Source organism: Bombyx mori, chromosome 23, assembly GCF_030269925.1.
Source record: "Bombyx mori chromosome 23, ASM3026992v2".
In the NCBI taxonomy this organism is placed as follows: Eukaryota; Metazoa; Arthropoda; class Insecta; order Lepidoptera; family Bombycidae; genus Bombyx; species Bombyx mori.
In genome coordinates, this window is record NC_085129.1 from 8,915,384 (window position 1) to 8,929,928 (window position 14,545).

A 14,545-nucleotide genomic window follows, 5' to 3' on the forward strand; every position below is an offset into this window, starting at 1 on the left:
AAAATGAGAAGATCTGCCTAATATATATTTTGTCATTGTGTTTTTTATTTGTAAAGACTATTGTAAGATAATTTCTGACAAATTTTTGTTAAAAAAAATGTTATCTAATTGATCTAATATGCATATATAAAATGTAAGTAAAAAAAATGTAAAATATTTTTGTAAGATTGCATTCAACTTCAGTACGTACGTAATTGTGAAAAATAGATCTACATATATATATTTTTTACTGCTGCATGTTTCAATAATTTTGACAGAAGGATGTAGGAATATACATAATATGTACCTTCACCTTTTGGCTTTGTAACATTAATTATAATTAAAGCATAAGTATAATTAAGTAGGAATAGCACTTGATTGATCTAAACAATACACTGCATGTGACAAAATAAAGAATAAAAAAATTCATTATTATTAATTCATTTATTTTAGAAACCAAACTGAAAGTTTAGGAATATTTAAAACATCGATAAACCCTTAGCTTAAACTCTTAAAATGTACCGATATGTTCTACTATAGAATTTTCACGATTCGAAGCAACAAAACAATTTTTTTTCACCTACCTACGCCGAAAGATCGGTTTTCCTCCCGCTCTACAGCACTGGGCAAGTAATCACTAGGTACGTTATAAGAGACGGGACTCCGTAGTAAAAAAAAAACAATATCAATGTGTGAAACACATGGAGTGGTTCAGTGCCAACCTGACGAACCTAACTAAAACTTCAACAAACCAATGTCGCCAACGTGAACAAAAAATAAGGATGACTAGTATTATCGATAAAATGAGATCGATAACATTAGTTAATACTTTTAATTTTCTCAAATAAAAATGAAATAAAAAAAGTTTTTTTTATTGTATATTTTTATTACTATCTAGTAACTAAGAAATAATATTTAATGCTAAATTAACTACTGGCACATTTTCCGTCGCCGCTGAAGAATTTGGACGCCGGGTGTGTTGGTTCTGGAGGTTCTGCAACAAATGTGTAATGGATTATGTCCCTAATATTTTAACGGGCCAAAACACGATATCTTTTTTGTAGCCAGATTAACGGTTAGCTACTATATCCCGACGTTTCGACATAATTGCACAAGCAGTGGTCGAGGTCGGTCGCGAACACGCACATGAATTGCAAGTTGTTCTACCTTTTAATTAACACACACACAGTAAACACACAAACGTAGTTAGAAATTCTTAGAGTATAAAAAAAAGATTGAATGATTGGAACAAGAAAGAAGAGCGAACTTGAGTACATAAGGCACAAGAAGAAAGCAGAAGAGGGTAGGGCACCCGCCGCGTGATTGATACTGGAAAGACCCTACGTGTGAACTAAGCACGAAAGAGAAGTCGGTGAAAAGAGGATCAGGCGAGGAAGTGCAGCTCGAGAAAGGACCCGGAGAGAACAGTATTCCCCAATGTAAATTAAAAGTTGTATAGTGTATTTAATCCAAACCCATACTTCAGCTCGTAACAAAATAAATAAATATATTTGTATAAAAACACTTACATGTTCTACTGACGACATTATTTATTTCGCAATAGCTTGTTGTTGCGCTTTCTTCGATAAATCTGCAGAAGTTTCCTCGGTTATCGCGAAGGAAAGATTTATATTGCGGCAATCGTTTCTTATTAATAAATGACTTAGGCGACGCAACAAGATCTCAGACATCATACTTCTGTGATCTTTACACATCCATGACGTATCACAGAAAGTTATCATTATTGTAAAACAATAGTCACTGATATTTTGGCGAAATAATTGTAGTCGTACTTCGCTCTCAAATACCTTTGTAGCTAAATCAACGGTTTTACAAAGCTGAAGTGTCGGGTCTGTGAGGGAAGATTTGTCGCTCCACCATTCTCGTAAGGCTATGTAATCATAAATTGAATTTTGTTCAGGATTCGAAACTTTTAATGTTTGACAGCACTCTTGACATTTTTGCTTTTTCAAAATAACTTTAGCTAGATAGCCACTGACATACACAGTTGGCTGCTTGTCAAACATTTTATACAGTTCTTCCAATTGCTTGTCAGATTCTGTCTCATCATAGTCATCTGTATCGTCTAAATGCAACAGTGGCAAATTTTCATCTGAGGTTGAGAAATTATCATTTCTAGGGGTACATGAAGCAAGCACACCTTCATTTGAAGACACCGAAGGTTCCTTTCGATGGGTACCTGGAAGTAGCAGATTTTCGCCACAAGATTTCTTTTCCTCTGTGTTTTTTTTATCAAATACTATGTCGTGAAAATCGAACAATATTTCACCATCATCGCTTTCACAGTTTGTTCCTCTGCTTCGGGGTACACTCAGGCGAGTTAGAACTGACGACTTTAAGGCTGCTTGGAAATGATGACAGGTGGGGTTTCTATTTGTTGGGCTGTGTTGCCTAATAGCTCCGAACAAATTTTCCAGGGAATCCTGATTGAGTTGTCTCAGATTTAAATATTTGAAATGTTTGCTCTCTACAAACACCCATATACTCTGAAGGGAGGTTATGGTTGTGATATATCCATTGACACATCTCACGTTGTCTCAAATGACTGTCAGATTAAAAAATGAAGGCTTCTAAGTTTTTCTTTATACTCGATCCAAAGTCTATGGTGAAAGCTGTTCTCGCGCACATTTTCCCTAATTTTTTTTTTCATATCGTGCCGAGAAGATGGCCCGTTTGTACAGTCGAAAAGGCGATCTAAATCTTCAATTATTTCTGCACTTTGTAGCATTTCTCGGCTGTTTGATATTTTGGAAAGTAATTTTAGAATTGCAGCAACTGTGTTGCTCAGTATTTGGGCAGCTAATTTAACTTTCATTCTGGCACGAAATTTCGGATCTACGTGTAATTTTGTGATTTTGGTGAAATGAAGCGTGCTTCTGTTTTTTTCTTCTAATTGAATTATATGAGACCACTTTGCCTTTTTATTTGCCATAACCAATGTACCGCCATTGAGGAAATCATTTCTAATGGACTTGAAGAGATGTGGCACATCGAAAATAATAAAAACTTTTTCTTTATTTACTATAAAATAATTTGAATCTGCAGGGTTGCCACAAAAGCGCTTTAATAAGTTTAGCGCTCCAACATTCGTGGGACCCTGGTCACATACCGTCGCTACTACAGTATATCCAACATCTCTTACAGTTTTTATAACATTTTTTACAACCAATTTTTGTGTTGAAATTGTGCCCTTGACAAAGTAATGCGCAATCGGCTGTTTAAATTTTTTGTGTAAGCCTTGCAGCATAAAAACTAGCGCGTGATCTGCCATTTCTCCAGTTCTGCCTTCTTCCATTCCAAAATCAACATAGCCCTCAACTATATCAGAACTAGCACTGTAGATTAATCTCTTCTTCAACGCTATTTCGTCGAACATAGCAACACACAACTTATTTTTTTCAGACATTTTTTCGCCTTCTTTTTTTAAATAAGAAATCACAGCTGGATATATTCCTGGATCCATTTGGATATTTTGTAAAATTGTCTGTAATGTTCTAACACTTGGTATTGGCAATAACTGTTTCAGATACCTGTACGCTTTTGGAGACTTTTTATAGATAGCGATGGCAATGCTTTTATTCAATTTGGTCCAACGTTTCCCTTGCGGTTTTCGGTTGTTGTTCCTAATAGAAGCAGAAATAAAACTTTTCAGTATTGGTGAATTGAGTTTCCCAATTTGATTAACATGCTTTTGAAGATTTTTTATTTTAATTTTTTGTTCCTTTATCTTCTTTCGTAATTTTTTCTTTCTTGGTGTGTCAACATTTTTCTGAATTGATGTTGAGGGTCCTGTAACACAGACGGATAGGATTTATGTTAATTATATAAATATTAAAAAAATATTTATATAAAAAATTTAGTCAAGTGTAAACACGCACTCGGGGCTGTAGGATCTTTTTCTTTTTAAATTATCTGGCGCAGTCGCCGATGCCTGGGTAGTTGATACATGTTTTTGAGTCGATGTTGAAGGTTCTGTAACACACATGTAAAAGAATTATTATAAGTATGTCTAAATATGAAACTATTCCAATAAAAAAATTAAATCAAGGGCAACACGCACTGGGGCTGCACGATCTTTTCCTTTTTAAATAATCTGATGCAGTTTCCTGGACAGGTAATAGGTAGTTTTGAATCGATGTTGAAGGTTCTGTAATACACATGGAAATGGGGGATGGGATTATATAAGTTTGTCTGAAATATTAAAGTATTTGAATAAAAATTAAATTAAGTGGAAAGATTTACTTAGGCTGCAGGACCTTTTCTTCCCATAATGACTGATGGAGACGGCAGGGTTCGTTCTAAAATGTTTGCAATATCCGTGAGAAAACTATTAAAATAGGTATGTAAGAAAAAAATAGTAAATCAAATTGTCAAATAGCTGTTTTTATCAGATTGCATGGGTGTTCCAAGAACTCTGGTCACGCGCGGATTAGTAATGGGATGCTAATGAATTATTGGGATGGCGCCACCTTTGGAGTTTGTTAGTTACTAATTACCGCGACTATCCAAAGCGTGGTTCTACCCGATCGATCACGCTTTACCGCTAGCTGCCTAGATGGCGGCACTTGTATATTGTGTGGTGCTTGGGCTTACGAAAAGCTACGTGAGCTTCGTCACCCCCTCCCGCCGCCCGCGTGCTTCCATCGCCGACGCCCGCACGACAGTCACTGGCAAGGTCTACAGGTGAGTGCAAGTTCCTTTAATTTATTGCCATTTTATTGCTGCTTCCGTGTAATCATTCGCCCGCCCGCTCGCTTATGTGTATTTAATTTATATCTTTAGTTTGATTACTAGCTTTGTTTACCGCTATATAGTTTTACCGCTCCGCTAATTATAAGTGACAAACATTTGTCACATACCGCTTAGGACGGCTATTTACACGCCTTTCTACAACCCCGCTTTATATGCTCCCGCCGCAGGAGGGCTATTTACACGCCCCCTTGCTACCCCATAGTTTGGTCCTTCGAGCCGGATTAGATCCAGCTTAAATTTTAATTAAAATTAGAATTAATTTATGATTACCCCCATTCGCCATTTTGTTACAGTATTGTATTGTATGTAAAAGTTAATTACATTCATCGCTATTAGTAATAATAACTCGTAACCGCATATTGAATTATATTTATTAACTTAGTTCATTTAGTGTTATTTTTTAGTCAGTTATTTCATAACTTCATTATGGAAAATAGACAACTAAAGAAACTTATCGCGAAGAATAATTTAGTATTTGCACAAATTAATGATTTATATAATAAATCAAAAAATATTTCGGAGTTTGATTCGGAATTAATTGAAACTTTTCTTGCCGAATCAGAATCGATTGATGACATGCGTGTTAGATTTGAAAGCAATTTGGATGATATCAATGATTTAAATTTAAAGCAAAACCCCGAAGTTGAGCCTGAATATGCAGCTTTATCGTCTTTTGACACGTTATATAATTACGTAAGACGCGCTCGTAACAAAATTACAATTGGTAATTCGTCAAATGTAATGAGAACTACCGCCGCCACAAATGTAACATTGCCAACAATTTCACTTCCTTCCTTTGACGGACGCTCTCTTGAAGGATGGGAAACATTTTACCAGGCTTTTAAAGCTAACATCCACGATAACCCGCAACTGTCTGATGCGCAACGTGTGCAGTATTTAATGGGCAAATTAACACATAGTGCATTAAAGTTAACCGCTGGTATAATACCCACAGGTGAAACTTATAATATTATTTGGTCGAATCTAATTAGTAAATATCAGGATAAACGAGCTTTAGGATGTCATTATCTGAATAATATATTAGATTTAAAAAATTGTTCACCTACCGCAAATAGTTTAAATATGTATATTGAAAAAATTTCATCTTCGATTGCCGCTTTGAAACAATTAAATTTACTTGATTTGACTGATTTTATTTTATTACAATGCTCACTGAGAAGGTTGGATCCTCAAACTTTACATTCGTTTGAAGCATCGGTTCGTGGTATTGAAATACCCACAACTGAAATGTTTATTAAATTCATACAGGATCAGATAAAAATATTAGAACGCTCTGCACCGAAGTGTAACATAGAGAAATCTAAAAATCACAAATCGTTTATTTCCAGTAGTTATAATGACCCAGTCCGCACTGAAAGGGTTAACAAACCGGTTTCGTTATCTACGTGCGATCTTTGCTCGAGCTCGCACCACACGCAGTTATATCGTTGTAATGAATTTAAAAATATTATTTCACCGCAAGAACGTTATGATTTTATTAAATCGCACAAGGGTTGCATCAATTGTTTAAGCTTATCGCATACATTAAAAGCATGTCAATCAAAGTTAACATGCAATAATTGTAAGAAATATCATCATACTTTGTTGTGTTTTGGTAATAAACGGGCGAATCGAAAAAGTAAAAGCGTACCCAGTCCATCGAATGACTACGCTGATATGGACAGGCAGGTCAGTCGGTCGCAGGTACAGGGAATTCCGAGTGATGCCGCGCGGCCCGATTACGGTCGGTCCCAGGTTCAATCTCAACCTGTTGTTCAGAGTTACGATCATCATGATGCCGCTTCGAATACTTGTTTACACTCTAACAGAACGATACAACAACAAAATAATACGACCGCTACCACGTTGACTCACAGTTCGGAAATAAAATCGAGTAGTAATATTTTATTATCAACCGCTCAAATATACGCTCACTCGAATAAAGGGGAACGTAAAATAGTTAGATGTTTAATAGATAATGGTTCCCAAAATAATTTAATAACTGTCAATTGTTGTAAATTACTTAAATTACCGATTATACCTTTAAATAATTCTTATATTAGAGGTATTGGATTAACCGCTCGCCCGATTCACGGATATGTTTATTTAAATATTGAATCTAGATTTTCTCCTAATAAATATTATATTCACGCTTTAGTAGTAGACTGTATTACAGATAAATTACCCGCTTATTTTATAAATTCCTCAAATATGAATCATATACGTAATTTACCGCTTGCCGATTCAAATTGGAACGTTCCAGGTGTGATTGATATGGTGTTAGGTGCTCAGTTATTTCCATATATATACTTAGGTAATCGTATAGATACCGGCTCACTAGCGCCACCTGCCGTAGAAACAACCTTCGGTTATGTTCTTATGGGTGACGTACCTGAAGTGAGTTACACCGGCATTATGAAACCGCAACATGATAATTTTTCTGTTATAAATGATAATAATACCTCTTTGTGACTATCTAGTACAGTTTATATTGATAATCCACCCGCTTTCGAAAATACTAAAATTCATTCTGCATTCACTTTAAATAAAACTTTCTCATCTATAACGCATAAAGACCTTGAGTCATTTTTACATAAATTTTGGGAATTAGAGGAGATTCCTCATGAGCGTCATCTTAGCCCTGAGGAAGCCGAGTGTGAAAACAAATATATTTCTACAATTACCCGCGATAATGATGGCCGATATACGGTTGAGTTACCATTTAGTAGAAATCCCGCTGACCTTGGCAAGTCTTATGCTGTTGCTCACCGCCGTTTTCTTTCGCTCGAACGTAAGTTTGTTCAATTACCCTCACTCCGCGATGATTACGATATCGTTATACAGGATTACATTAGTAAAGGTTATTTAACTGAAATTAACGACACCGCTAAGGAAACCGATAACGGTTATTATATACCGCACCATGCAGTTATCCGCCCAAGCAAGACTACCACTAAACTACGTGTAGTTCTTGATGCTAGTGCTAAAACATCTAGTGGACTGTCACTTAATGACGTCTTGCTTACTGGTCCAAATTTACAGGCAGACTTATTTTTGCTTTTACTCCGCTTTCGTTTGTTCCCTGTGGCATTGTGCGCTGATGTGGAACAAATGTACTTACGCATTAGGGTGACCACAAACCACCATAAATATTTAAAAATATTGTACCGCTTTAAAAATGATAAACTTCGCATTTTCGCTTTTAACTGTCTGCCCTTTGGTTTAAAGTCATCACCTTATTTAGCAATGCGTACTATACGTCAATTAGCATCAGAAGAATGTTATCGTTATCCGGAAGCCGCTAGTGTAGCTGAGTCTCAATTATATATGGATGATCTCGTCACATCCCTACACGAAGATATTTCAGCTATCAAACTATCGAAACAACTAATTTCACTCTTTAAATCAGGAGGTTTTAATTTAACAAAATGGGCAAGTAACTCCACTGCCTTTCTTAATAGCCTTCCAGAAACGCACCGCTCTTCTGTAAGCTTCTCTGATGATGCTAATAATACCATGAAAGTTTTAGGCCTTGCATGGCTTCCCGCTAATGACTCATTTTTTATGACGAGCTCAAACACTAATGAAAAGTGCACTAAAAGAACAATATTATCTTTAGTCGCACGCTTGTTCGACGTGCTTGGTTTGGTTGCTCCAGTTATACTGTTCGCTAAATTGCTTATTAAGGAACTCTGGAATTCTAAAATAGACTGGGATGATACACCTCCAGATACAATTATTTACCGCTACTCTTCACTTGTGAAAGAGCTTCCATTGCTTTCAACTATCGCAATACCGCGCCATATTGGAGTTTTTAAAGACTGTGAAGTAAATATTGTTGCATTTTGTGATGCAAGCTTGAACGCTTACGGTTGCGTTGTTTATTTACACATTACAGATCCCACAGGAGATATTACTTTAAGATTATTGTGCTCAAAATCAAAGGTTTCTCCGGTTAAGATAACTACATTAGCTCGCCTTGAGCTTTGTGCCGCTCTTGTTTTGTCAAAATTAGTTAAACTTATTTATAACGCTTATAATTCTTTACATCCTATCACCGCTATATACGCTTTCTCAGATTCTACAATTGCTCTTTCTTGGATTAAATCTTCCCCGCATAGATGGTCAATATTTGTAGGAAACCGCATCGCTCAAATTCAGGAGAATTTATCACCTGACCGCTTTTTTCATATTAATGGTAAGGAAAATCCTAGCGATTGTGTGTCACGAGGTCTTTTACCGTCACAAATTATTAATAACTCGCTTTGGTGGCAGGGTCCTTCTTGGGCCTGCTATCCTATTTCACAATGGCCTATTGAACCTTTTGTACCTTGTAAATCTGGAAGTGACATACCTGAAATGAAAAAATCTGTAACACTTACCGCTTTAACTGTTGTCGAAGATTCCCCAATATATCAACTTGGGTTGAGAATTTCGTCATGGTCAAAACTTCTTCGCTGTGTTGTTTATGTACTTCGATTTATAAGAAAACTACCGCGAAACAAGTTTGTAACCGCATCCGATTTAAATACTGCTGAGAAAGCTATTATTCGAGCTCTTCAAGCTAAATATTTTGGTCATGATATTGCCAGCATTAGAAAATTAGATTTACCTTCGAAAAATATTCGTAAACTTAGTCCATTTATTGACGAAGATGGAATTTTACGTATTCAGGGTAGACTTTCGAGCTCTGATTTACCGTTTGAAACGCAACACCCCGCTTTATTGCCAAAACACGATCACATAATAAATATTATTGTTGATTATTTTCATAATACAAACTTGCACACTGGTCCGGACCTTTTGATGTCCATTATTCGTCAACGCTTTTGGATATTGTCCGCTAGAAACGTTATAAGAAAAAGAGTGCATATGTGTAAATCATGTTTTCGTGTATCACCTTCACACCCAACTCCCATGATGGCTGACCTTCCGTCAAGCCGTGTAATGGAGGCCAAAGCTTTCTGTCACACGGGAGTAGATTACGCGGGCCCATTTAAGATAACGCTTGTACGCAAACGTGGTCATCATTCACAAAAGGCTTACATTTGCCTGTTCGTATGCTTAACGACAAAGACTATACATATTGAGTTAGCCTCGGATTTGTCAACGGACTCATTTCTTGCCGCTTTCAAACGTTTTATATCTCGTCGAGGTCCAGTTTCTTTCATGTATTCAGATAATGGCACTAATTTTGTTGGCGCAAAGGCTCAGTTAGATGAAATGTATAAACTTCTAGTTTCAAATAATTTTATATCCGCATGGAATGATGAATTAACTAAATACCGAATCATTTGGAAGATGATCCCGCCTCGGGCTCCACATTTTGGAGGTTTATGGGAATCAAACATTAAATCCGTTAAAACTCATTTAAATAGAGTAATAGGCGCACAAATTCTCACTTACGAAGAGATGTTAACTGTGTTGAATCAAATAGAATGTCTTATGAATTCCAGACCTTTATGTCTTTTATCCGCAGATCCCAACCCCGAAATTCTCACACCCGCACATTTTTTGATGTCCACTCCTTTGCAGTATTTACCCGCGTCTGAATTGTCCGCAAATCAGATGAGTCTAACTAATCGCAAAGCGTTGTTAGATGGTTTGGTTAATTCCTATTGGAGGAAATGGAGATTAGAGTACCTGCATACGTTGCAAGTCAGACAGAAGTGGTGTACATCAGATAACCCCGTGAAGGTTGGGACAGTAGTTCTTATTCATCAAGATGACATTCCACCGCTCCGCTGGCCACTTGGAGTTATACAAGAGGTGTATCTAGGTGCCGATAACATTATACGCGTTGCTTTGGTAAAAACGAAATCTGGATTTCTTAAACGTCCAGTTGTAAAATTATATCCGCTACCGCTAGAATAAATTAGAGTACCGCATGTCATCAACCGCTTCAACTCTACTCGTAAACATTCATGATGGCTTATTATTAATTAAAATTTGTTTCTTTCAAATAACTTCCCGCTATTTAAGCTTTATGCTTCCTATCTTAGTATCTTTATATATTTGTTGAAAGTCCTGCGAACTTTCAAGGCGGGCAGGATGGTCACGCGCGGATTAGTAATGGGATGCTAATGAATTATTGGGATGGCGCCACCTTTGGAGTTTGTTAGTTACTAATTACCGCGACTATCCAAAGCGTGGTTCTACCCGATCGATCACGCTTTACCGCTAGCTGCCTAGATGGCGGCACTTGTATATTGTGTGGTGCTTGGGCTTACGAAAAGCTACGTGAGCTTCGTCACCCCCTCCCGCCGCCCGCGTGCTTCCATCGCCGACGCCCGCACGACAGTCACTGGCAAGGTCTACAGGTGAGTGCAAGTTCCTTTAATTTATTGCCATTTTATTGCTGCTTCCGTGTAATCATTCGCCCGCCCGCTCGCTTATGTGTATTTAATTTATATCTTTAGTTTGATTACTAGCTTTGTTTACCGCTATATAGTTTTACCGCTCCGCTAATTATAAGTGACAAACATTTGTCACATACCGCTTAGGACGGCTATTTACACGCCTTTCTACAACCCCGCTTTATATGCTCCCGCCGCAGGAGGGCTATTTACACGCCCCCTTGCTACCCCAAACTCTTTATATCGACTTTGATTGCAGGATCGATCACACATATAAAATGTACACAGCCATTTGTATGTATGTGTACAATTCAATAACTTGAGATCTTACGTTATTAAAAAGTGAACTAAAATTAATAATTTACTCCAGTATGCTGACAAAAAAATTCTTACCTGTATCATTATGCTTACAATAATTGTGTTCTTGTACTATGCATGCAAAAAAGTCTGGAAAAAGCAAATTTTATTATTAATTTATTTCTTCAATGAGTTTCTTTATGTAATTTTTTTAAATAATATTGTCGCATTATTAACATTATGATATGCACCTCTTGTCTAGCATTAAGCACAAATAATACAATATAAGAGAAACTGCAACAAACCTTTTGAACATTGCGGTATTGAAGGATTGGTGGCATCAAACTGTAGGTGTTGGTCTTCTACAGCTTTTTTAGGTAAATGGAGTGGGAAATCACTCAATATTTCATCGCTCAGGGGCTCAGCCGTAATTTCGATACATGGAACAGCATTTCTTCTAAGTTGTGTCCTTTTCTTTTTAAAATCCTTAGGTCGAAAATGCTTTCCACAAATATGTTTCAATTGGTGCAATTTTTCTATAGGCACATAGGCCAAGTCTTCTTTACCTGTTATTTTTACCCATTGTTTGCACCTACAAAGGTAAATTATTAAAGCACATTATTACCATTAATGCAAAAAGTATTTTTTTTCCTATTTGTCACAGCTGTCGATGAACTGATTTTAATCAAGTTAGAAATGGAGAAGGTTTAAAGTGGAAATTTGCTTAAAGGGATGGAGTTTAAATAAACTTTTTTCTAAATAGCACTGATACAAGAAAAGGATTAATCGATAGTCGATAAAAAATTGCAATGCACTAGTGTTTACGTAAAACATTATTTTTTTGGAAATATGTTCTGAAATTCAATAAATTATAGGCCACATTGATTTAGAGTATAGTTATATTCCTAAAATGTACTAACCGATCTTCATCCAGTGGAAATTGAGCCATAAATGTTCGTTTTTTGTTATCCACCCGACTTGTTCTCAGTCCACATATCTCGCACGTTACAATTGGCATATTTATCAAAGATAAATCACTGCACAGGTTTACAGATCATTAACATGAAAACTACGCAAATTACTACTAAACAGCTTTAATTTTAATTTTAAAAAAGACAGAATTAAATAAAACAAACCATGAAGTAAACTGACATTGACGGATTGCAATCTTGTAAACAAACATGGCCGCCAAAGATGGTCGTATTATACGGTTAAAACAAGAGAGTTTTTTGATGTCATAGCAACCATATGAATGACTAGACTTCCCTACTTTGATGGGTTCTGTCGCCATTAAAGGTTCCATGCGTTTCATACTACCTTTTTTTTTAACTAAGTTTCACCAGACTGTACAGGGAAGAAAGTGTAATTTTTCCTCCCTGGGTAGTAACAAGTGCGCATGCGCGTTAGTATCTACGTCTGCTCTCACGCACCTAAAATTCTCCGCCATTGTTGTGCTCGGGTAATTTGCAATACTGTGTTTAGTGTAAAAGTGAAATAAACAAAAGGCAATAAAATTGAATATTGAAGTATTAAACAAAGATGAGTTCATCAGACAGTTCTTATTCAATTAGTTGTAGTTTATTTAAAAATTAAAAAACAGTTCATTGTTTTTTTATGGGAACGGGGGGCTCCGTCCTCCCTACCCCCGGCCAGGGCTTCGCCCCTGGACCCTGGCTCAGAGACTACGTAAATTGTCAAGTATTTGAAAAGTCTGAAATAATATAATAGCAAAATGTATTTTTTATTATTACTTTTTACCTCTAAAGGTGGGCGAAGCTATCCAACTAGTTAATGCAACAGTCTGCGTTGAAAACTGTTTCTAAATAAATGTATAGTAATCGGCAAACTTCTTGAGCAAATGACCTTGACTGCGCAGAACCGAATTTTAGATCACTTTGGTGGTGAGGGTGAGGCGCGACGGCAGGGGAAATCGTATCGAGCGCGTTATTGGTAGATCAGTCGAACCTTGCGTCCCGCACCGCGCCCTCATTCCGCTTGCTCCCAAAAGTACGCTTGCGTACAGTGGAAAGTCTATCGTTATTAATCGTTAAGTTATTTGTTATAATTGCTTGTGGACTTTGTTGCCATTGCTATTTATTGAGTGTTTGTTGATTTTTTATAAAACATACACTATGCCGTGACAAACTGGTGTAGTACTTAAAAGAAAGGGTAGAAAATTTGTGTACGACGTATATTGCTTCATTATAAAACAGGGGAAGAATGATATGGAAAAATTAAAACAGACTTCGGAAGCAACAAAAACATCAGTGAGTACTGTTAGGTGCATTATTAACGAAGCTAAAGGCTCTGGCTTGCTCGCCGTGTTGCGGACTCCGGGTAAGAAAAGATCAGGGAAGAAGAAAGTTACCGGAATGGATAGTTTCGTTCAATCTGTAATAAAAAGATGTAATCATAATAACTACATAACAAGCAGCGAAACTCCGTACCGTAGAAAGGCTTCGAAAAATTTAAAGAAGATATAAATTTTAATGGCTCGGAATGAAGCTTACGACGAATTATGAAAGAGCTAGGCTTCAGATGGAAAAAAAGAACAGAAAATAATCGGAAGCTGGTAAATGAAAAAAGTAACATTCGATTACTACGAATCGAATATCTTCAAAAAATAATTAATTATAGACAAAAAAGAAGACCGAATCGACCGAGTTGTAAACTACGCCGATGAGCCCTATGTCGACTCATCACGATGATAGCGACTCTGGTGATGAAAACAGTGATGATGATGATGGTCAAGATTATGATAACGAAAAAAAAATTACAAATACCAGCTTCGCTTCAACTGAACCAAGACCTGGCAACAGCTCTAGTTTTGACTTAATAGAAGGAATATCTATTTTACCCCAAGATTAAATTATTACAATTATTAACCTATATGTTTTGTTGATGTTCTAATAAATATATGAATAAATACATATGTTGATTTTAATAATTTAATAGCATTATGACGCAGAGTAAGTAATGTTTTTGCACGTGAGTGTACCATGCGCAAACTTACCCCCACTACGTCAACAAATGCTCAAGAAGTTTGCCGGTTATTATAACTAACCGTAGGTATTGTAATTTAAGCTTGAAAATCGTACAAACGGACTTATATTGTTAGAGCTGGATTCATGTAAAGGTTT

The 14,545-nt window shown here is 36.5% G+C and overlaps 1 protein-coding gene across 2 annotated transcripts; it reads right to left on the reverse strand.

Moving 5' to 3' along the window:
* Positions 1-844: 844 nt before the first annotated feature.
* On the reverse strand, positions 845-14,463 carry LOC105842489 (DNA transposase THAP9). Of its 2 annotated transcripts, XM_062675227.1 has the most exons (8): positions 12,326-14,463; positions 11,711-11,997; positions 11,502-11,555; positions 4,243-4,298; positions 4,061-4,147; positions 3,879-3,972; positions 1,509-3,789; positions 845-973 (listed from the first exon to the last, which is right to left on the reverse strand). In XM_062675227.1, the coding sequence occupies exon 7, from the start codon at positions 3,461-3,463 to the stop codon at positions 2,549-2,551; it is 915 nt and encodes a 304-aa protein (XP_062531211.1). In that variant the 5' UTR covers positions 3,464-3,789; positions 3,879-3,972; positions 4,061-4,147; positions 4,243-4,298; positions 11,502-11,555; positions 11,711-11,997; positions 12,326-14,463; the 3' UTR covers positions 845-973; positions 1,509-2,548. The 2 variants fall into 2 exon arrangements, with proteins under 2 accessions (XP_062531211.1, XP_037875503.1); XM_038019575.2 differs by lacking the exons at positions 4,061-4,147; positions 4,243-4,298.
* Positions 14,464-14,545: the final 82 nt, after the last annotated feature.